This window comes from Cavia porcellus, unplaced genomic scaffold (assembly GCF_034190915.1).
Source record: "Cavia porcellus strain 051 isolate PalLab524CR breed Dunkin Hartley unplaced genomic scaffold, mCavPor4.1 scaffold_1, whole genome shotgun sequence".
Lineage (NCBI taxonomy): Eukaryota > Metazoa > Chordata > Mammalia > Rodentia > Caviidae > Cavia > Cavia porcellus.
This window is the reverse complement of record NW_026947484.1, coordinates 233296375-233318854: the sequence shown is the minus strand read 5'-3', so window position 1 is coordinate 233318854 and position 22480 is coordinate 233296375. Positions and strand designations below refer to the sequence as shown.

General features: G+C 41.7%; 1 protein-coding gene and 1 long non-coding RNA gene across 6 annotated transcripts in view; one reads left to right on the top strand and one right to left on the bottom strand.

Annotated features, from left to right (window-relative positions):
• The window catches only part of Rbks (ribokinase), an 87103-nt gene that overhangs the window by 30798 nt on the left and 33825 nt on the right, over positions 1-22480 (bottom strand). For 3 of the 5 annotated variants that reach the window (XM_063230493.1, XM_013155955.3, XM_003472988.5), the window contains exons 5-7: positions 18683-18847; positions 10078-10169; positions 5748-5936 (exon numbers count right to left, since the gene is read on the bottom strand). In XM_063230493.1, the coding sequence (XP_063086563.1) occupies positions 5748-5936; positions 10078-10169; positions 18683-18847 (446 nt within the window). The remainder of the gene's footprint in view (positions 1-5747; positions 5937-10077; positions 10170-18682; positions 18848-22480) is intronic. The other 2 variants (XM_063230488.1, XM_063230504.1) reach the window with 1 other exon arrangement.
• LOC134471565 (uncharacterized) lies at positions 1111-21506 on the top strand. The gene is made up of 4 exons (XR_010041006.1): positions 1111-1534; positions 19068-19213; positions 19485-19657; positions 20281-21506. It is a non-coding gene; the product is annotated as an uncharacterized LOC134471565 (long non-coding RNA).

Here is a 22480-nt window from a genome sequence, read left to right as displayed (position 1 = left end):
ACCACGGCAGTGCCCAGGTCAGTACTGGAGTACTCAGTCCACTTGGCAGACTATGGTTAGGTAGGGTGAGTACCAGATTGTCTGGGATGGGAACACCTCTCAAGATCACCTGCATTCGCCAGTTCTGATTACACATGGCAATACAAGTTTTGCTTCTCACGAGTGGAAGTGCCTGGTGGGTAGGGTGGATGAAAGACCCTACCAAGGTGGGAATAATGACTCCTAGGATGTGGGATTTTCAAAGCCTGACCCATGTCCCTCTGGATGGCAAGAGGCTGATGAACAGGAACCTGTCCTTGAGACCAACCTGGATGGCTGAAGGTCAGACTCCAGGATGAGGGGAAGACACCAAAGAGCAGTCACCTTGGAAACCTGTAGGGAACCCGCCAGCCCCAGCAATCATCTCAACCCAATGCAGTGCTTCCCTGCCAACTTCAACAGAAGCCATCTCCACTTCCTACTGTAATAACCTCTAGTTCAGAGTGGCTTCTCAAGCCCTGGGTAGTCCTGGGGGCTGCAGCCTCACCAGCAACTCTGAATACTGCAGGACTGGATAAAAAGGAACCAAGAACAGGAAGGTAAATCTCTTAGGCGCCTAGCTTTTGTTCACTCTTGGTTTAACTAAATCTCCTGAATTGTGTCACATTATTATACAGTGAGTGATTCTTGAGAAGGCTAAGTTAGTTTATGGGCTAACTGTTCTAGGACTTAATCACTGACACAAAGAAAAGCAATTTATGTATCAGGAATTTTACAGAAATTACAGAGCAGTACAACTAACATTACTTTATAGCATACCACCACGATAATCTGAAATATTACCATGCTTGGGTATGCATGGAAATGCACACAGAATATGAATTCAGAACAATCCTGACTACAAGACAGCAGAATTACAAACCCAGGGATGGTGAACATTTTAGAGCCCAAAACCCACTTATGTAACACCAAATGGCAACATGCAATTAAACTGAAACACCAAGGCTCTAGTTCAGAAAAAACAACTCATATATTAACATCTTTTCTTAAAGGAAAAACATCATAACATGCATGTCATAGGTTTGCCACCACTACCCTAACCTCTGAGTTAGAACACAGTGAGGACACAAGCCCTGTCACGTTGAGGCTGAGATTCAGATAATGGACAGAACTGGGAAAAGAGCTACATCTGTCATGTCTTCCAAACCGAGCGGAGGACATCTGCAGCTATCGCCACCATCTCACTGTAGCACAACGGGAAAAACAGATGCAAAAATAGAAGTGAATATTCAACTATTAGCAGTGAGCAAAACTGAAATACAGCAGGCTGCGGCGGACAGACATGGAATGGGAAACGGCTTCCTCTAGCGCGCGCTGTCTGTCTCGAGTGGACAACATGCCAACCACCCAATGAGGTTTCCTCCCTCAGGTGGTCCCTGATGTATTCATAAGGGGCTAGGAGGAGGAGACAAGCGAGAAGGTTTCAAATGGACTCAGAGCAAGTAATATCCTCCTGACACCGAAGGAGCCTCCTGGGAGCTCCTCATCCTGCCAGGTGAATTAGCGCCTCTTTAGTAACCTTCTGAGCAGGCAAGGATCGTGGTAAGTGAGAGCGTTGCATGAGAGGACCAAGACAGCATTAAGATGATGCGGCACACTGCGGAGCCAGAAAACAACCACCTCGGTTTTTCCGGTCAGTTTTACCTCCGCTCTACTGGGGGGATGCTGACAGCCCACTTGGTAGGTCTGCACAGGAATTCAGTGGAAGAACTCTGGCTGATTGTCTGATTTTTTTTTTCACAGTGAAATATAATCCCCATATTATAAAAGTCTCTCTTTAAAGCGATGCACTTCATTGGTTTTTACTATATTTACAGGTTGTTCAACTAATGCCAGAATGCTTTCATTACCCCAAAAAGGAATCTCGTACTCATTAGTAGTCACCCCAAATCCTCCTCCATCAACAGTTTGCTTTCTTCCTCCATAGGTTTATTTTTTCTGCGTGTTTCGCAGAAATGGAATCATACAACATGTTGCCTTTTGTATCTGTTTTTTTAAAAAAATTTCGTATGTTTTCAAGATTCATCCTGTCAGAGCATGATCAGGAATTCGTTCCTTTAAAATAATTTGAGGTTTAATAATAATCACTTTAAAGTGAATAACACGGTGACATTTAGTGTACATACTCACCATGCTGCACAGCTTCTTTCAAACATCCTGTCACTCTAAAGCAAAAATTCTTATCCCTGAAGCAAAATTCCTTGCCTATTTCCCCATTCCTCCTCCTCCAGTCCTTGGCAACCACCAATCTATGTTCTGTGTCTATGCATTTATCTATTTGGGATATTTCATATAAATGAGCTTGTATGTGACTTCTGGTACTTGGCTTTCTTTACTTGGCATAGTGCTTTGAAAGTGTTTTCAGGTCGTGGTATGTGCCAGTATTCCTTTAAATGGTTGTGCATATTATATTATACAGACACACGTACCACAATTTATCTTTTCATCTGGTGATAAACACTGGGTTGTTTCCAATGTTTGGCTATTTTGAACAATGTGGCTACAAACACTTGTGTACAAGTTTTTATGTATAAATATGTTTTCATTTCTTTTGGGTATATGCTTATAAGTGCAATTTCTGGGTCCTATGGTAACTCTATATTTAACTTTTTGAGGCACTTCTAGATCATTTTCTAAAGTGACTGAACATCTTACATTCTTATCAGTAGTACATAAGAGTTCTAATTTCTCTATATCATAGATACACTTTTAATATGTTTTTTATTATAGCATTCCTAGTGACTGTGAAGTGGTCTCATTGTGTTATTTAGCTTGTTTTGAAATTGAAGTCATTCATATACATAGTTTATTTGTTTATTTATTTATTTATTTTTTAAGACCAGATTTTACTATGTAGCCCAGGCTGGCCTTGAATTCAGCAATTCTCCTGTCTCAGTCTTGAGTTGCTGGGATCACAGATGTGTACCAGCATACCGGGCCACAGAGTTTAAAAAGGCAAGGCTTAGAGTATAAACCCTCCAGCCTTTCCATTTCCATGAGGCAAATACTTTAAATTCTTTCTGGTAACAGGCTTATGATGTTATTTTTAAACCCACTTTGGATGGCTTCTCTTGACTTCCGCCTATGAAAGGTGAGCACTTACTTCTGGGCACCCAAACACGCCTTCACCTTATCCCTGCATCTTAGCCCTGTGATTCCTAATCTCCATTTTCAGTTCAATCAGTAACTGCCGTTTGCCTTATTATGGCTATGCATGGACAACCTTATGAGGCACAAAGATTCTACTAACTTAATCATACTTTTTTCCTCTTAGAATCTAGATGACCTAGCGTGGAAATCTGTGTCATGTTTTTCTTCCCCCTCAGTTTTCTACATACCAATTACTAATTCGTACTGAAATCCTTCAAGTACACTGAAAATTTCTGGACATATTAAAATACATTGGTTATTCTCTTCCTTTTTCATCTTTTTTGGGGGGCACATGTGATCAGACAAGCTCAGGCACAATCAGCGTGGGATGGCCGTAGACACTGGGGCATGGGATCAGAACTCAGTATTTGTTGAATGAGTGAATGAAAGGATTAAAGATCTCTACAGTCAAAAGGAAAATTAGATACTACTTCCTCTCCATTGCAGTTACTTCTAGGTCACAATATTAATGTAATGGGTGCGTTCTGAGTGAGGTGAGGTCCAAACGCAGGGCCCTGAGAAGTGACCTGACTTCCTAAAAGTGATAGCACATTTTCAGGAGAAGCAGGCTGGGGCTCTAGGATGGTGGTCTTTGAGCCCTCCTACTCTATCAGGCTACTCTCACGGAAAACAAAGAACATTTATCCTGAGAGGGATGTGGACTCTGGATCTTTATCATTCAAACCTGTTCAGTGCCTGAAACCTAAAAAGTGCTACTGAATCCAAAGGAAGGGCAAAAACAGTATCACCAAAATGTGAAAGCCTTGTACGCACACTGTTGTATTGCATGGTCTTATACCAATAATTGGCCAGGATCTGAGAAATCCAGTCTTTCCACAGGAATTACAGTACTCTGAGGACCATTACTACTAATTTGACCCTGTCTAAGGCTAGTCTTTCTAATGTAGTCCCACGGTCCCATGCCCAAGCAGTGTATTTGTGCAGGATCATTCTGTGATTGGCACATATTGCTTCTTCTGCCTGATCAACGTCTACTTCTCCATCATCTACTTCTCCATCCTCTGATAAGAGTTTGATTTTCTTTAACACCAGGGATAGCAACCGTGGGACGCTGTGTATGTGGAGCTGCCAAGAATCACGCTTGGAGAGACCTGCTTGAGCTCAAGGCTCACTGTGAGCAGGGCAGAGCTGACAGGGGAAGTAGGAGAAAACCCTTCATGCCACAGCTTAGCTTCTGCATCCTGCTAGATCTGCAAACTTTCCAACTGTGTGCATCAAATAACCATGTTTGAGTTTTGTTTCTGCCCCTTCCAGCAAATAGGAGTAGTGACTAAAGAGATCTGAAAAAGGGGCTGAGCCACTTCTGGGTGCCCGTGCAGTACTGTCAACTCTGAGGTCCCCTCATTTTACCCTAGCAAGAGAAGATAAACTCTCGCTAGTCTGATGCGATACTAAATTAACAGAGAACCTCTCAAATTCAGGTTCCTGATCTTCTTGATAAAACAAAACAAAATACCATAATGGTTCCAGAAATTACTAAATACAAAGAAAATTATAAGACCAAGCATGATTTAGCAAGTACTTCATAAAGCACATTTTAAAGGCAACTGGAGCTTTGAGCTTATGCTGTATAAGCATTTATTGCGCTTATGTATTTTCACAGCATATTTATATCTGCATCTTCATCTGATTTCCACTGAGGCTTATTTTTTGATAAATGATCCACATTTTAAAGTTGTCTTCCAGCATAAAGACAAACCAGGATATATATTATAAATAATGGATCAATTCCTTCCATACAAAATCTTAAAAATTTTCCTCTTCCTTAACTTTAGTTTCTTTTTCCTGAAATTTTACTTAATTTTCCAGTCAGTTTTTCTGAATTCTACCACTAAACAAATAATTTTTATTTCTCAGGTTGTAGCGAAACCATGAACCATTTTTTCAAACTTGCTTCCTTTTCATTCCTATTTTGTTTTCCTCTAGCACGTGTACAGCGCCCCCCCCCCACACGTGTACGTCTATGCGAGGAACACAAGCTTAGTTTTGAACTAGCCCTGTTCTTTAATGGATACGTGGCCCTAAGGAAGCTTCCTCTTCAGGAAGGCGGTGGGAGCAGTACCTGCCTCATGTAATTGTAAAGCTCGGATGACACATATGCAGAAGATACATCAAGCATGCAGGAAACGGTAGCTGTTATTATCTGATGGCTAAAAGAATGATCTCTGCTAAACAAGGCTCCTGCCATTCATTCTGCAGGAGGCTTGTAAGACACAGCTGGAAACGTAAGCTCCAGGGGGACAGAGATTCTGCTTGGTTCATTCCCATACCCCCAGTGCCAAGCATGTGACAGGTACTGAATGAAAGAATGAATGAGAACAGAAAACACAGATGTAATTTTACTGGTGTTCTGATTTTATGGATGAGGTAACTGAGGTTCACCAAGAGTTATTGATGGTGACTTTGAGATGATTAAGACACAATGCTCTTGCTGAATGTTCCATTCTGCCGTATCATTTCCTAGGCTTTATCTCATTATCTTAGTCATTAAACGATTATGGAAGGCCAAAAATGAATTGTTACAATGTAAAACCTACCGTGGTGTCCACAGCCTTGACTTTCTCGGTGTGAACGTGCTTTGGAACAGGATCCGTCTGTGACACCATCATGCATCCTTCAGCCCCCAAGGTGATGACCACAACCTGGCAGCCCCTCCTCAGGAGCACAAGGGCAGCCTTGCCAGCCTCTTCCGGGCTGCTCACTGTGAGGCCTGTTAAAATCTCGGCCTGGAATACACAAGGGAACAGGAAGTAGGTGAAAATAATTAAACAGAATCCACTCCTAGAGTTGTTTTTCTAGAAAATGTGTCTCCCTTCTTCTTCTTCTTTTTTTTTTATAACAATCAATGTGACAGAAACTTTGATGGATACTGTACTAGTACAGAAAAGTAAATAAAAAAGAATAACAACAACAAACCTCATTATAAAAGACATTCTTGGAATAAACAAGCAAATTTGAGTATGGCCTGGATATCTCATAGGACACTCTAAAATGACCGGTATTTCCTAAGGGTGATGATGGCATTATGTTTCCTCTTAGGAGACTCACACTCAAGTACATAAGGTACACGCTATGGCTTGCATCTACAAGGTACCCCCGACCCCGCCACGAAGCCTCACCAGGTCCAGGGGGGACTTTTCCCCAGGGGTGGCTGGCTCTAGAATGTGTGATGGAGATGAAGGGTATGTGATTACTGATTGGTTTGGCGCAGTTCTGGGTAGGATTAAGGACGCCCCACCCAGGACGTGAGTGCTACCCACCCTAAAGGTGTGTCGCCTGGATAAAATATAAGGAACAGAAAGGGCTGGCACTTGTTGCTTGCTGCCAAAGTTTACATGTAAATGGCAAAACTGGCCTATACGCTTTTCACGTCCTTTCTTAATTCTAGGAAACATCTCGTGGTTTTCCCTCTCGTGGAATGTCTGACTCTCCGGTTCTTCTATTGTTTTCATCTTTCCCTCTAGTCAGTGTAGTGCCCTTCAATATTTCAAAAATATTTCTTTTTGCCTTGCTTTCTCAGTGACTTTCCCCACCCGTGGGTAACTGGATCTTTTACTTTACTACTTCTTTATTCTAATATAATGTTTATTTTTCTAGTGAATGATTTAAAAAAATTCCAAAAACTTTCATTTTCAATGGGTTCTAATGGGATATTTTTCATATTCACATACTGTGGCTTTGTTTTCCTTTACAATTTCTTCCTTTAAAACGAGTATCAGTCACGTATGTGTGGTCTTTTTTGCCTTGTTTGGCTGTATGAGTTTCCTCTTGGTCACACTCCTCTTTAGATGACCGTCGGCTCAGCTCCCCAGCGCCCGGCCTCCCTGTCTGCAGGCCCCTGCACACCCTCACCCCCCACCTGGCCTATCCCTGACTGTCCGGTGGTTTGAGTTCTGTGTACTAGGCCCCGAGGGTCTCTAACCCGGAGACAGGTGGCAGCCGGGACACTGCCAATGTGCTGGTTTCCCTCCTGGTGAGCGGCGGGGTTTCTGTCCTTTGGTCCCCTCGGGCTGGGAGTCCCCTCCTTTCATTGTTAGCAGGGGCGCCACAGCCGCACAGGCATGTTTCCCAGTCACGGCACTGCTGCTGTCCCCACGGGCCGCACACTAGTAGCGCCAGTTACCCACAGAATGAGAGCTTCTACCACCTCTGCCTGCTTCTGGACTGGAACGCTCCAAGAAGATGTTGCACTTTCCCGTGTGTGTGTGGTTTCGGAGTCTGGGTACTAGTCCTGGCTGGCCTTCAACTCTCTATGTAGCCCAAGCGAGCCTCAGACTCTCAGGGATCTTCCTGCCTCAGCCTCCCGAGTACCAGGATTGTAGGTGTGGACCAACATGCTTACTTTATTTGTCACACTTGTTCTCTTCTCACTGTATTTCTATATCTATATCTATATCTACATCTATATCTCAGGTCTCAGAGGCTTGGTTAAAGCAGGAGATTCTTTTTTTTGCTTTTGAACCAGGGCCGTGGAACTGTATCTCTAGTCTCCCACCCAAGTTTAAAAATTTTTAGACAGGGTCTCAGTAAATTTCAGGGCTGGTCTTGAACTTTGAAATCTTCCTGACTCAATGTCTTTAGTAGCTGAGATTATCGTTATACACCACCACACCAGCTCAGCAAGATTATTTTAAGCATGAATTTACATTATTAGTGTAAATTATTTGAATCTACCCATAAGAAAATTAAAATTTTGTGTTTTGTGTTACGTATTTGAGACCCAACTTCCTTAGAGTTCATTCATATAATAAGCATTTGCTAGGTGCCAACTATGTGCTGGTGTGTGTGGAGATGTCACTTCCCAAAGATCACCGTATTAATGTGCATCACAAAAGTGCTGTTTTACACAGTGTGTTATGTTTTAGATGGAAGGCCCCCCCACCTTCTGAGCTCAGAGCTGTAGTTTGGAAGGTGACTGGATTATGGGGCACCATATTCATCAGTAAGTGAAGCCAGTGAGGAGTGCCGAGTGTGTTGTTAGGAGGTGGGCCCTTGCTGGGGGTGGCCACTGTGGGTGTGACCTGCAAGTCTGCTCTTGTCCTTGGCTCCATCCTTCCCTCTCTTTTCTAGCTGCTGTTAACTAAGCATCTTTGCTCTGTCATGCCCTGTGCCGTGATGTTGCCTTAAAGCCAGGCAACCATTGGCTGAATCCTCTGAACCATGAGCTAAATTAACCCTCTCCTCCTTTAAGTTGTGGGTATTGGGAATTGTGTCACAGCAATGGCGACATCTAATACATTGTGACAATATAGTGTTCTATGAAGTGGTAGGACATTCCTGCTCCAACCAACGGATTGGGGCAGAAGTGATGCTGTGTCGTGACCTCTAAAGCTAAATAATAAAAGCCAACATGGCTCCTGCCTAGAGCTCTTCTCTCTCATGGTAGATCCTGGAACCTGGTACCCTATTGTAAGGAATTCCAGGCCACAAGCAGAGGCTGTGGTCTATGGCTGCATTATGTTCCAGCCAGCACAGAAGACGCCAGCAGCTTCTATCGAGCACGTGGCGAAGATGTTAGGTAATTCCATCCCCCAGCTGAGGACCCAGGCACTGCAGAGCAGACACTGACGCCATACTGTCTGATTTCTGTATCCACACAAGCTGAAACAGTGGCTAGTATTGTTATCAGGCACTGCATTTTGTAGTAATTTATTATGCACCAAGAGAGCTATACACACAGGGACAGCTTCTTGGGCTACAATGGTAAGACAGATGTCCTGACCTCATGGAACTTGTAATTTAATGGAGAAGATAGAAGAACTGAATATATAATTTGGACTGTGATGAATGTCTGAAGAATAAATAGATTGCCTTTTAAATGTCTAGCAAGGAAATCTAAGCCAGTTTGTCAGTTGAAAGTAATCTAACCCCTTATTGTGAAATGGTCACCATCTTCCACAATTCCTTTTTCTTAGCCCAAGGCCTGGACATAGTGATTGCTCAAAAATATTGCATAACCTATTGTGGTTTTGTTAAAATTAGTTTCCATGTACTAGTCTTCTTTTTGTGTTCTGTATGTTTTATCATGAAACAGGTCAAGAAATTCTAGCAACTGTCATTCAGGCTTCAAATCAAGTGGAAAATTTAAACAATTCATGAATTACTGTTTCTCTGTTGCATTTGCTTATGTGTATTTGTATCCTGCATCCCAACAAAGAAAGAGAGCTCTGCTCTAATGCTATCTGGCCTCAGAAGAGGAACAAATTACTACTCAGGAAAGAGTGATAGATATTTTGTGCCGACATATGCATCATAAGTCTCAAAACAGCTCTCTCAATGCAGAGCCCCCTAAAGGCTTTCCTGTGTTATCCATGGAGAACCTGTGACTATCTACCAGTGATGTGATACTGCCCAAATAATAGAAAGTAGCAGATATTTTGGGGCTCTATACTCGGTAAGGCTGATTTAACAGCTTCCAGATAAAAGATCAGAAGCTCAGTGAAATCTGAATTTCTGAAAACAATAAATACTTTTGCAGTATTTAAGTATGTCTAGTAAACTGTTCACTGACGATCTGAAATTCAAATTCCACTGGGCATCTTGTATATTTATTTGCTAACCTTGGCAACTCTAATACTAATTAGACACAGAATATAGAATAACAAGAAAGGAAAAGAAAAATACCAACAAAGTGAAGGGGCTAACACTGAGGGTTGGTAAGTGCCACATTACAGAGGTGGCTCAGTAAACGCTTCACCTCTAGCCCTTGGAGTTACTGATTTCCTTCTCTCTATAAACTGAAAAAGTCAGCTTTCAGCTGTGTGTAGGAACTCTCTCATGACCAAAGGATGAGGTTAACCCTGCCTCCTTCCCTTATCCACCGGTGAAGGTCTTCTGGTTGCTCACAGAAGGACCGAAGCATCTCACCTCGCTTTCGTTGCAGCAAAACACGTCTGAGAGGGCATAGAACTGGGGAGCCAGGTCAGCGATGGCAGGGGCTGGATTGAACAATGTTTTCACTACAAAGCAGAGACGGGGGTTGAACGGTTAGTACATTAAGACTGGGGTTCTTACAGACATTTCTTGGGGCAAATGGCTGAGTGCAGTCATTTTTGCACTCCTCAGATTAAATACCCACTAGGTGACAGATTAGAAGAATCTGAAACTCAGCCTCTAGGAGAGCTGAGTACTGCTTCCTTCTTAGTTGCATTTCCTCCATTTGTCATGCTAGCATCGAAATGTTAGCGTTTCAGCTTTGAAGGTGAGCATCAGTATTTACGCCAAGGTGATTCCAGAGTTATGTCAGGGGCAGGAACATTACAAGAAAAACGCTGTGGCGTAAAAGGACATGTATGAACGTGAACAGGCTACTCAACCTTTCTACGGGTTGCTTTACGTGCTTCATTGCAAGGCTAATTCATAATTCCTTTTTCCAGGGAAGAAAAAAGAAATGACAGAAAATTAATAGTTCAAAATCTCCCTGATAAAAATAGTACGTAGGAAACTCAGGTACACGTGTGTATTTTGTGTACCCATGCTTTGCAGTTATATCACAATTATGCACACACACACACACACACACACACACACAAGCTTACATTCTCGGCTTTTGTGAGTAATCTGGAAACTTAAAACAAAGCATTAAGAAGTCTGAAAAATTAGGGCTGAGTACCAGCTTTGACTATGAGGCTACAAGAGAAGGATGAACAGAGCCAGCAGGAACAGGGAAAGGAGAATGCCACAGCCACTGCATGTCACAGAAGGGAATTTTTTGGAGAAAAATGAGACTCAGAGAAGTGAAGTCCTATTTTGAAAGCCTTTCCCTGGGTTGTGGTTAAGCTTAAACCCCTACCCAGGGACCCCTGGCTTTAAATTCAAGGTTTGACCTTTTCTGAAATAGTAGAACTCTTCTCTATGCCAGGACTCTGTCAATAGCAATCCACACCTTTAATCCTGAAATCACAGTATCTTTTAAGACAGCTTCTGGAGCCAAACTGTGAATTATTTTACTGATCTTAGCAGTTAAATTTGCAGGAAGATCTCTCTTTGTCACAACACTTATTCAGCAGAGCACACAACTAGATTGGTTAGTGTTTTTATCAACTTCGGTCCACTGACTTAACTGTTAAAGAGTTACAGACTACAGAGCCACAGTGTAAAATCCGCCAGCTACAGTTCTCAGAGACTCTTTTAGAACAGTGGTTCACAAGCATAGTCCTACACATCAGCAGCACCAGGAGACTGTTCAAATGCAAGATTTTCAGACTTCATCTCAAACCCACTGAAGTAGAATTTCTAGGGTGGAGGGGTAAGATCAGGCAGTCTGCACATTTACAAGTGCTCCAGGAGGTTCTTACACAGTTAGCCTGGTAGTGATCCACTGCATGTTCCCGGGGAGAAGTTACTCAGCTGGTGCTGACACAGACAGCCCATCCCTGCAGCCTGGTAAGGCTGTGAAGTGTATTTCTTTACCTTCCCAGGTGTTCCTTGATGTTTTGGGTAAGCCAGTGGTCTGGTCCAGTGTGGCTAACACTAGTCCCACATGCCTGTTGTTTTAGAATACACAACATCCATGCACAGAAATTCTATGGTATATTTTTGGCTGCTTAGAGTTTTGCACAGGACTGTTATGCAGCTTAAATTAGAAAATGGACATAAAAGCACTGTGTAAACTGTAAAGTTTTGTACAAAAGCAGAGGATTATTACTATCATTATATTGTCCTTTACATGCAGCCCAGCAACCCCGCCTGTCCACCCATTCTTTTGCCTTTTGCTGGAGTGTGTAGCCTGGTGACAAGGTTCTCCCACTTCTGCAAGGCTTTGGTGATGTCGGTAATGTACAGAAGGCCCCACTTCCCGCATCCGGACACTCCCTCTTACTTCTGAGGTTTTCTTAGCAATATGTTCTTTCCTTTACATCTGACAGAAAATGTCAAATATACAATGATGCACAGAAAATAGTATGGTAAGCCCCTATATACTGTAATGTATTACATTACATCTAAACACTCTGGCTCAGCTCCTGTGATCCTCAAGTCTGCACACACCTGTGTTAGAGCGCAGGCGAGAACAGTGACTAGTACAGAGAGGAGCGAAGTTAGAGAAGTTCCTTTTGTCTCAAAACATCGCCAATCTACCAATACCTTTTCCAAACTTATCCTACACGAAGCCACAGGCTTACAAGTATGTCATCAGTGATGCTTACATGACTCTGTTTGTAATAAAAATAAAATCTACACATCTACCAAAGGGGAGTGGCTAAGACCACTGTATGCACCTGACAGAATACTCTCCAGTTGCTAAAAAGGATGAAGCAGGGCTCTGGTTTGTCAGAGGAAGATTTCTGAATTTATTAGAAGTGAAAAAGCCTGTTGTAAAAGGAGATGGGGAGAAATGTGATTGTAAATTAAGTTCCACAGATCATGCAGATATCATTGTTTATACATATATAGTAACTTCCACAAAAAACTGGTCCATACTTATAAACATGGCACCAGGAGATGAGGCAGGAGGACTGCTAGTCTGAGGCCAGCCTGGCCCACATAGCAAGACCCTGTCTCAACAAACAAACAAAACCAAAAGCAGGTACACTATGAATGATATAACATGTAGGTTTTGTAATGGAGATTAGGGAGTAATGAGCTGAGGTACAGAAGTTCTGCCTGGATAACTGCTGAAACTTAATGACAGTATATATGGGCTTTCTGTACTATTTTCTGTGCATCGTTGTATGTTTGACATTTTCTGTCATAACAAATTTCATCACAAATACTGAGGGGCTGGGGATTTAACTCAGCGGCATAAGCGCCTGCCTTGCAAGTGTGTGGTCGTGAGTTCGATCCCTGGTACCGATAAAAATGAAAAAGACAAAAAAAAAAAAAAAAGATATCACAAATACTGTATAAAATCAATCAAACCTGATTTGCCTAAGATAAGATTCTTACCAACAATAACCGAATACGTGGGCTTACAGTCTGATAGTTTAGATTAACAAAATTTAGGGGAAAAGGAAAGAAGAAACCCATCTTGGCTCATGCTACCATGACTATACAGAAACACTCTACTATCAGGAAGCAGGAAGAATTAGTAGATGGAGTTAGAGAGAAGAACAAATTTGTAATGGACAGGATGGAAAAGATGCTGTCACGCTGGGACCAGGCAAAGGGAGGGAATCCATGGGACAGGACTGCAGAGGCGACTGGCAGCTTCCCCCAGTAATTGTTACTCATCATGGTGTAAGATGGACCGATCTCCTGCCTATCTTTACCGTGTGTCAGTGGCTGACACGGTAATGTCAGGGAAGAGCTGGCGAGGCCAGGGCAGCAGCTGGATGGGCTGAGATACAGGGAGACGAACGGAAGTTCTTCATGTGCTGACAAGGGCGGGCAGGGGCTGAGAAGTTAAAAAGGTCCCAGGAACTAGCTTAGAGAAATGGGGGGAATGTCCCCCTGAGCTGAGGAGGCGTGAGGAGGCTGAGTACCCAAACGCTGGCTGGCTGACTCTTGCCCTGGAGGTTCTTTCCTGTGACTTGAGCAGCAAAACCTGTACAAGCTTAGGTCTTGGGCTGGATAATGTTACTGTCAAAATCTAGGTGGCCAGCCAGGAAGTTTTGTTTGCCAACTGGAAAATAACTAAAGAGGCATTAAAAGACACTTTGTATCATACCTAAGATTTAATCTTGGCGATCTTACAATGTCAATTATTTATAATTGTTCCTGTAATGTTCCACTTGCTTTGAAATGGATATAAAGACCAGAACCAACACGCAGACTTTCATCACTGGCCGCCGCCGCAGCAGCTCACACTGGGCCTTTCCCCCTGTACTGTGACCTGGCAAGGACGGGGCCGTACTAGGAGACCAGGTTTTTTTAATGTTGTAGGTGCTGTCTCTAAAACCAATGGTTTTTTTTTTGGAGGAGGAAGGGCAAAATAAGTAAATAAAGCCAATATTTTAATCTTGGTAAAGAGAGGGAAAAAGAATTTTGAGATAATATACTCAAAGATGGGGGATCTTTTCTTCTATATTTTAATAATTGATACATAATTTAGCTATATAAGGCATGTAATTCAAATTTTGCTGTTTGTTAACAGGTAACACACCGTGACAGTAAACTCAGATGCTAATGATGATTTTGTCATCTTTTCTGAAAATGTAATAATGTTCATTAGCACATGTCACCTCAAGAAGTAACAGGCTAGACACACGGTGCTCAGCAGTTGTGAGCTCCGCCTGCTACGCTCTGTGATCAGTCCACAGTGACATTAACAAGCTGCGAGAACTCTTGGCCAGAATCTCCTGCTTCACAGAAGAAATGGAGGTCCAGACAGAGAACGGACTTGCTTGACTGAGGTTCCTTATGTGCTTAGTGAGTCATTCTGAGTTTGAGGCTACTCTTCAGGATTCCCAAACCAGTGCTCTCCTTCCATTAAGCCACTTTCCTCTCATCTGGGAATGAAGATGCATCACACTCACACATAGACACAGACACTCTGTAATACCTAAATTGCACTTGCATTTGCTAGTCTACCAAGTAGAGGAGAGCGCACGTGGCCAGAGATTGCAGGCTGCCTGGGTGATTTCCAGACAGAAGTGTGCCATGTGTGCCATGTGTGCACTGTGCGTGCACAGTGGGGCAGAGTCTACAGGGAGACACTGCTGAAGATACTCTACGGCTTCTTTTCTCTTTCTTTTTCCTCTTCCTTTTTGTTGTCAATTTTTTTGAGACACTATGTAGTCCAGGCTGGCCTTAAACTTGAGGTAACCCCCGTCTCAGCCTCCCAATTTCTACCAATTTAGGCTGGTGCTACCATGTCTGGCTACTTCTCTGTTTCTCAGGCAGCAAAAATACTCAAACTGTAGGCCATACACTGGATGGTTAAAAGGATTGAATTTTACATATCCAGAGCTTCTCTTCATAAAGGCACAGTTCCTTGAAAGTAAGTTTGTGGAACTTTTTTGTTCTCTGGTACCGTGGATCTAACTCACGACCTTGGGCTTGCCAGGCAGGCACTTATACCACTGAGCTAAATTCCTAGCCCTGGAGCTTTGTTTTTAAAGTATGGCCGAGGAGACAGAACTTGGGTCTTTGACTCTGCAATTCTATTTTCCATTTACAAGTGTGAGGCTGTTTGAGCAAATTAACTTGAGTCTTCCTCCTCATCTTCAGCCTAAAAGAATAATGGCTGCTGTATCTTTGTCATGGGTACTTCTGAGGCTCAGATGTACAAGGAAGAACGTGGTAGGCCCAAAGCACATACCAAGGCAGGGTGTTAGTGCTTTCATGTCAGACAGTAGCCCCTCCCCACCTGTGGTCTTGTTTTCCACAGTTTTAGCTACCATGGTGAACCAGGGTTTGAAAACATGAAGGAAAATTCCTGAAATAGCAATTCATACATTGTTTTTTTTTTTTAATTTAAGGAGAAAAGAAAAAAAAAACAGTGAAGGGGTACAAGTTATACAGATTTACAGAAGAAAAAAATGCGCAGTAGGAAATCACTAGTTAATAGATTACATATTGCCATCTTAGAAATAATTGTTCAAGTCACAAAATTAAAGCTTGTAGAGTGGACATTCCAACAATGATACTGCAAACAGTTCTGTTCAATGATCCAATAAAACTCTGTGATATCATTTTCTATCTTATACACTTAAATATACATGCAGTTATATAGTTTAGAGCACTTTCTTTTCCTCCCTTTAATTCATACATTGTAAGTTGTATACCATTCTGAGTCATGTGATGAGATCACATGCCGTCCTGCTCCATCCCAAATGGGACACAATTTCCGCCGTCCAGCTCTCCACACTGACAGCCATCTTGGTTATCAGATCACCTGCTGTGGTACAAGGTGCTTGTGCTCGAGTGACCTTTATATTAACTAGTAATGATTCCAAAGTGCAGCAATAGCAAACCTGGCAATTTGGATATGCCAAAGAGAAGCCATAAAGTATTTTTTAAGTGAGAAGGCAAAAGTTCTTGATTTAGATAAGAAAAAAATATGTATGGTGAGGTTGCTAAGATCTACAACAAGGACAAATCCCCTACCCTTTGGTACCGGGGATGGAACCCCGGGCGCTCTACATTGAGCTATCCTCCCAGTGCGTTTAGTTTTTGTTTTTATTTTTAAAATCTTGAGACAGGGTCTCACTAAGTTGTCCAGCCTGGCCTCAAACTTAATCTTCCTACTTTCAGCCTCTGAAGCAGCTGAGATTTTATGGTAGGAGTGTGCCATCATGCCTGGAAAGAACTCATCTTCTATCCATAAAATTGTGATGAAGAAAAAAGATATCAGTGCTAATTTTGCTGTTGTACTTCAAAGTGCAAAAGTTACGGCCATTGTATATGATAAATGCTTAGTTAAGATGCATTAGAGTTAGGTATTATCTGAAGTTTCAGACATCTACGAAGGTCTGGACTGTATCGCCCTACCCCAGATAGAGGGGGACTACTGGATAGGAAGATCATGCACAGGGAATGTTTAGGCACCCTAATGTTTAGGCTTGCAGAGAATGTAAGGTATGCTAGGTGGTCTGAGGCTCACCATCACCTAATTCTCTTGTGCCCCAGGGCCTCCAGCTCCTCAAATGTAAGAGCTGCCTGGCAGCTGACAGAGGAAGACTTCTGGCCCCACCCAAATGACAGCTGGGCCCCACCCAGCTGCCAGCTCAGGGTCAGGTGGCTTGCCCACAAGGACTTCGCTCCCTCACCTGTGAAAGGCTGGCTCCTCAGCTGTGGCGGATGTAAGTTCCTCTCCTCCACAAGCTGGACAGGTAACAGGCAACTAGACTTGGACAGAGCAAAAAGTGACCTCCAAGAAGCAAGGGATAGGGGGAAAAAAGACAAGTTGTAAGAAAACGCATTCATCTATAGAGAGGCAGGAGCGAGAGTGCGGTGGGGAGTGGCACGCTGTGTTCACACCCCCAGCTGAGCTGAGCGCAGTGCAGACAACGCTTACCATAAGCATTAGGCTTTCTCCATGACACTTTGAGAAAATGTAACCAAATGGATTTTGGCTTAGAATTCTTTCTGACAGCTTTGAGTCCATTAAAAATACAGTAAATGTCAGTGAGAATTTGCCATGGCATATTTTGCCAAGAGGAAAATTTGTTAAATCAGGACACACACTTTAAAATTCTCCACAAAATCACTTCAGTGACTTATTTCCCATTTACTGGTATAGAGAACACTCTATACTTTGTGAGAAATCACTTATGTAAACACACACACACACATTCTACAAGTACTCTGTTCTACTTTTTTCTTTTTTTTAAGTTTTGTATACTGCTGTGAAAGTTTTATCTGGAAAAGTCAATGTAGTTTCTCTGTGTATTCTCACTGTAAATCACAGAATTATTGCTAGACTACCAGGCAAAAGTCATTGCCTTAGAGTGGCTTTTTATTTTGGTTTCTTTGGCCAAATGGTACTAGGGTCAGGACATTAGCCTAATTTTAATTAAGAAAAAAAAGTGGACAGGAAACCAGAAAAGTGGGATTTTTTGGCATGTGCTGTAACATGCTTGGCATTGCATTTTATTTTATTCCATCCTTAGAATAATTCTGTAGGGTGTATTTCTGTACGTATTTTACAGAGAGGGTCAGGAAAAGCAGCTAATCCTAAGACCACAAAGTTAATAAGAGCCAGAAATAGAGCTGCAATGCAAGAGATGCTTTTGCCATTAGACAAAGGAGACAAAAAGGCAACAAAAGCTACCTTGAAAGTATCTATTTATCTGAGTCAAACATGGGGGCACTTTCTGTAATCCCAACTACGTGGGAGGCTGAGGCAGGAGGATGGAAATTTTGAGGTTGGCTTGGGTGATTTAATGAGACTGAGTCTCAAAACAAAGGGCTGAGGATGTGGCTCAGTGCAAGGCCCTGGGTCACTCCCCAGAACCAAATAATAAGAGCAGGAAGTGGGGAGAAGGGGTGGGGAAGCAGATGAACCGAGAGTAGCCTTGGGTTAGGTGGTAACTTCTGAGTGATGGGTTTAATGACACCGTCCTACCTGTTCTGGTGGGTTTGGAAATTTTTGAAATCAAAAGTCAAACAGAAGAGCTGCTTAATATATATTGACAGAAAGTAATATATGTAATACTTATTTTCTGAAATGATGAAGTTTTATAAGGAGAGAGAAGGAATTGTTGACACCCAGAGATGTTAACCAACTTGACCTAGGCAGCGACGGAACGTGACATAGCGCTTAACCTTCACCTCTCAGAATGGAGATCCTCTCACTGCCTAGCAAGCGTCCTGGACGCCGGCTGCTGCAGATGCTGAGGCCTCCGCCCATCATTCCTGCTGGCTCGACTGCAGACTTAACTGAGGGGGACCAGATAATCCTCCTCACATTAGTTTTATCCTAGTTGTAAGTTTTTCTAATGTTATCAAGAACTGTAAGACAGTGAATCTCACAGATGGAGGAAAGAATATCTTACTACAAAAAAGTATTGCTTTGCTTAACTTAAAAGGTTAACTTTAATTAAGACAGCCGTAAGAGCTTTTACAGACAGTGACAAATATGTAACGTTACCTCCACAGTTGCGGGCCATTGTCAGGGCTTCCAAAGAAGTTGCTGGAGTTATTTCTAGCTGGCAGACCATTACTTTGGCTCTGCTAATGACACTTGCTGCCTCCCTCAGGTCTTCAGTATTCAAAAGTAAATTCGCTCCAGCCACAATGACAATGATATTCTGGCCTATAAAGAAATTCTACATATTTATATTAAAGCCAAGCGAAGCTGAGCAATGATATTCTGCAAAGCTACAATCATCTGATGTTATAATAAAGTCAGTACAAAATCTGAAGTATTAACTTTTAACATTCCTAGGACATTCAGGTTAAATTTTGTTTCAAATGTGTATTTTGTAGTTGCTCTGAGATCCAGATTATTCTGATTACTTTGTGTCTTCTCCCAGGAGACAGTCCCTCTATGACGTCTGGCTGGCTTTGAACTTCTGTGCTCAAGTAAGCCCCCTGCTTCAGCCTCCCAAATAGCCAAGACTACAGACAAGTGGCACCGTGCCTGGCCTATTTTCATTACTTCAAGCACCATCTTAAAAAGGTTTGCCTGATCATTATTTCAAAGAATATTAGTTATGCAAAGATACACAACATACTTTTAACATTTCTTTTGTGGAAAATGCTGATACAAACTATATGGTAAGGTTTGAGAATTCTAAGCCCCAGCTTCCATACAGAAGAGCATGAATAGGAATAAAGACACTTAACAGTTAAAACTGATGTCCTACAGTGTGCAAGCAGTTCATGTATGCACCCTATGGTACTCTGGAAGTGGTTCTGTTGATCTGAACACATTTTATAATATCTAACAGATGGAAAATTCTGCCAGATGAAGTAGAGAGACAAGAGGATTGGTCTGCAGTGTACCAGGTCAGGAGGAAGAAATGAGACTAAACAACCGGATACATCCTCATGACTTGAGCCTGCTCCACAATCCCATCTACGTGGTACAGCTTATCTGATCTCTTCAGAGCTGCGGCATCTGGTACAGAAGTAACTATAGCATGTGTGCCTATTAAGCGTTTGAAATGTGGTTAGCCTGAACTGAGATGTACTCTAAGTAGAAAATACACAGTAGATTTCAAGTACAGCACATAAAAAAGATTAAAATAGCTCATTATACTTTTTTTTTTTGCAGATTCATAGTAAGGGATAGCTCATTACACTTTAAAAACATTATAAATTAGGTGTTTGATTACTGGCTGAATAATATTTTAGATATATTAGGTTAAATAAATACATTATCAAAGGTATCTACCTGTTTCTTGCGGCTACTGGACAACTTAAATCCTACACATGGCTATATTTTATTTCTACTGGACATCACTGATCAGGGGGAATGGGCTGTAGCATGCGGGTGTGTGTGTGTGTGTGTGTGTGTGTGTGTGTGCTCCAGGATACTCGTGCTGATCTTGTGTAGACATGACCTAAAATTACTTCTCAACATAGAACAAATTCTAGTCTATCATCTTACTACAAATGTATTTTTTGGCGTGAGAAAGACTTAATAAAGTGGAAACAGTTTAGTATAAGCTTAACCTCAATCCTGGAAAAATTCATAGTGCCCACTCACTGAAAGATAGCATCTCTCCTCTTTTTCTCCTTCAGTGACCTCATTCGCTCTGTCAGAGTCAACTGAAGCCTGTGTTGCTGACTTCCAAACCTGTATTTCTTGACTGGCCCTGGCTGCAGAGCAACAAGCTCAAGACGATAGCTCTCTGCACTACAGCGGACAGTCAAGCGGCACGCTCAGTCTGGCCTCCATTTAACCAGTGCAGATGAACTCACTACTGTGCCTTACACACTACTCACCCTGCAATAAAAGAGCCTGACTGTCGCAGCTCTGTGCTGGTCCTAGCTTTTCTACCATCTACACTCCTGAGGACATTATTATACTAAAGTTAGCAAAGCCTGCAATAATAGGGACACAATTTATAATGGTATGTCTTTGAATGGAAAATGCAGATTTTGTTTCACAGTTAAGAAAGAAGGAAAGTGATGCTTTCCCTAGAATAAGAAGTCTAAGACATGAATTGAGCTGCTGTTGGCAGTAATAAATTAACTTACAGTGCACCATAAGGTAATGAAGATAGAGTTTCTATTGTTAGAATGAACACTTATACCTACTTTCCCTAAGCAATTATTATTCTAATTTTAGGATCACTGAAGTTCAGTTAAAATACAATGTTTATTACATAAAACTGCTATCCTCCGTATCCATAGTTTTGTTTCTCAAAATTTCAGTTACCTGTGGCCAAACTGTGGTCTGAAAAAATTAAATGGAAAAGTCCAGAAATAAATTCAGAGATTTTAAATGCTTGTTATTCTTAGTAGCATAATGAAATCGCATGCCATCTGGGAGGAGAATTATCCTTTGTCCAATGCACCCAGGTAAACGTCACAGGCACGCGCACATGGACCAGCTTATCACTTAAGACTCGCCCTGATGATCAGACTCATCCCTGAAATGATGCACCGCCTGCTTCATCTCAGCGGAAAGCCTAATGCTATGTCACCCATCTCTCCTTCATCTTAGCACACAGGCACTGTATCATCTTTTTATTCTTTTCTTTTTTGGTACCAGGAATTCTACTCAGGACCTTGATTTGCCAGGCAACTACTGTGCTACTAAAGCTATATTCCTCGCCTGGTATTGTATCATCTTGCATCACCATATAGTGCAGTAAGATTCTAAGACAGAGACACAGAAACTACATTAATATAATTTTGCTATAGTATATTGCTATAATTATTCTACTTTATTATTACTGTTAATTTCTTACTGCTAATTTATAAATTAAACTTCATTACTGTATATATGTACAGGAAAAATCATTGGAAACATTGATACATATTAATTATGTTTCAACCATGTTAAAGCCTTGTGGCAGACTTAATTGTAAATATATGACTACTGTTTAAAGAGTAGACAAATTGAACATTAATGGTAAGTTAGAAATATGTAATTAGTTGCTGCCATTTGCTCATTAAATAGCCTATATGACTCATGAAATTTTCTTTTGCACCTATTTACATTTACTTATGTAGTGTAATGGAAATGATGGGTGAGTATTTGACAGACTCTGGGAGGCAAATACCTTTAGGATCCTGTGAAGGGTAAAAGGTCATTATAGGATAAGACTGTGCTGATATTTACAGCTTAAAAATTTATTACAGTAAGATACATCGTTATCAGTCCCTCTCAAAGTATTCTCCTTTGCTTTAAATACACTTATCCTATTGTTCTTAGACTCTCTTTTCTTGATTTTGTCTTTTTGATTCAAAGTTTCTCTGTGCAGCTCAGGCTGGCCTCAGACTCGCAGTAATCCTCCTGCCTCAGCCTCCTGCGAACAGGGATTACAAGCGTGCACTACCACGCCTGGCTCTTGCCACTTTCTGAGTTCTGGAAGTGATCTTTTGTGAATGTCTTTAGTTGTGCTGTTGTGGCTATCCCAATGCCCTGAATCGAATCAAAATATTCATCTTTCATGGTCATTTTGACTTTGGGGAAGAGCTAGAAGTTACACAGCACCAGGTCCAGGGAATAGAGAGGATGAGGATTTTTGACAGAAATTCCCATAAGTGTTTAATCAATGAAAGGTGATTAAAAAATAGAATGAATATTTAAGTTAAAACACATAGCACAGTAAGAGTCACACTGCCACTCACTTCTCAAAGTCCCCTTTCTCCTTCAAAATACTCATGCCAAAAATAATCATTTTTGGTAATGTATTTTTTAGCGTATTAAATTAAAAAAAATTTAAATGTACTCTACATTTTTGGATCACCCTTTATATACTGATTGGAT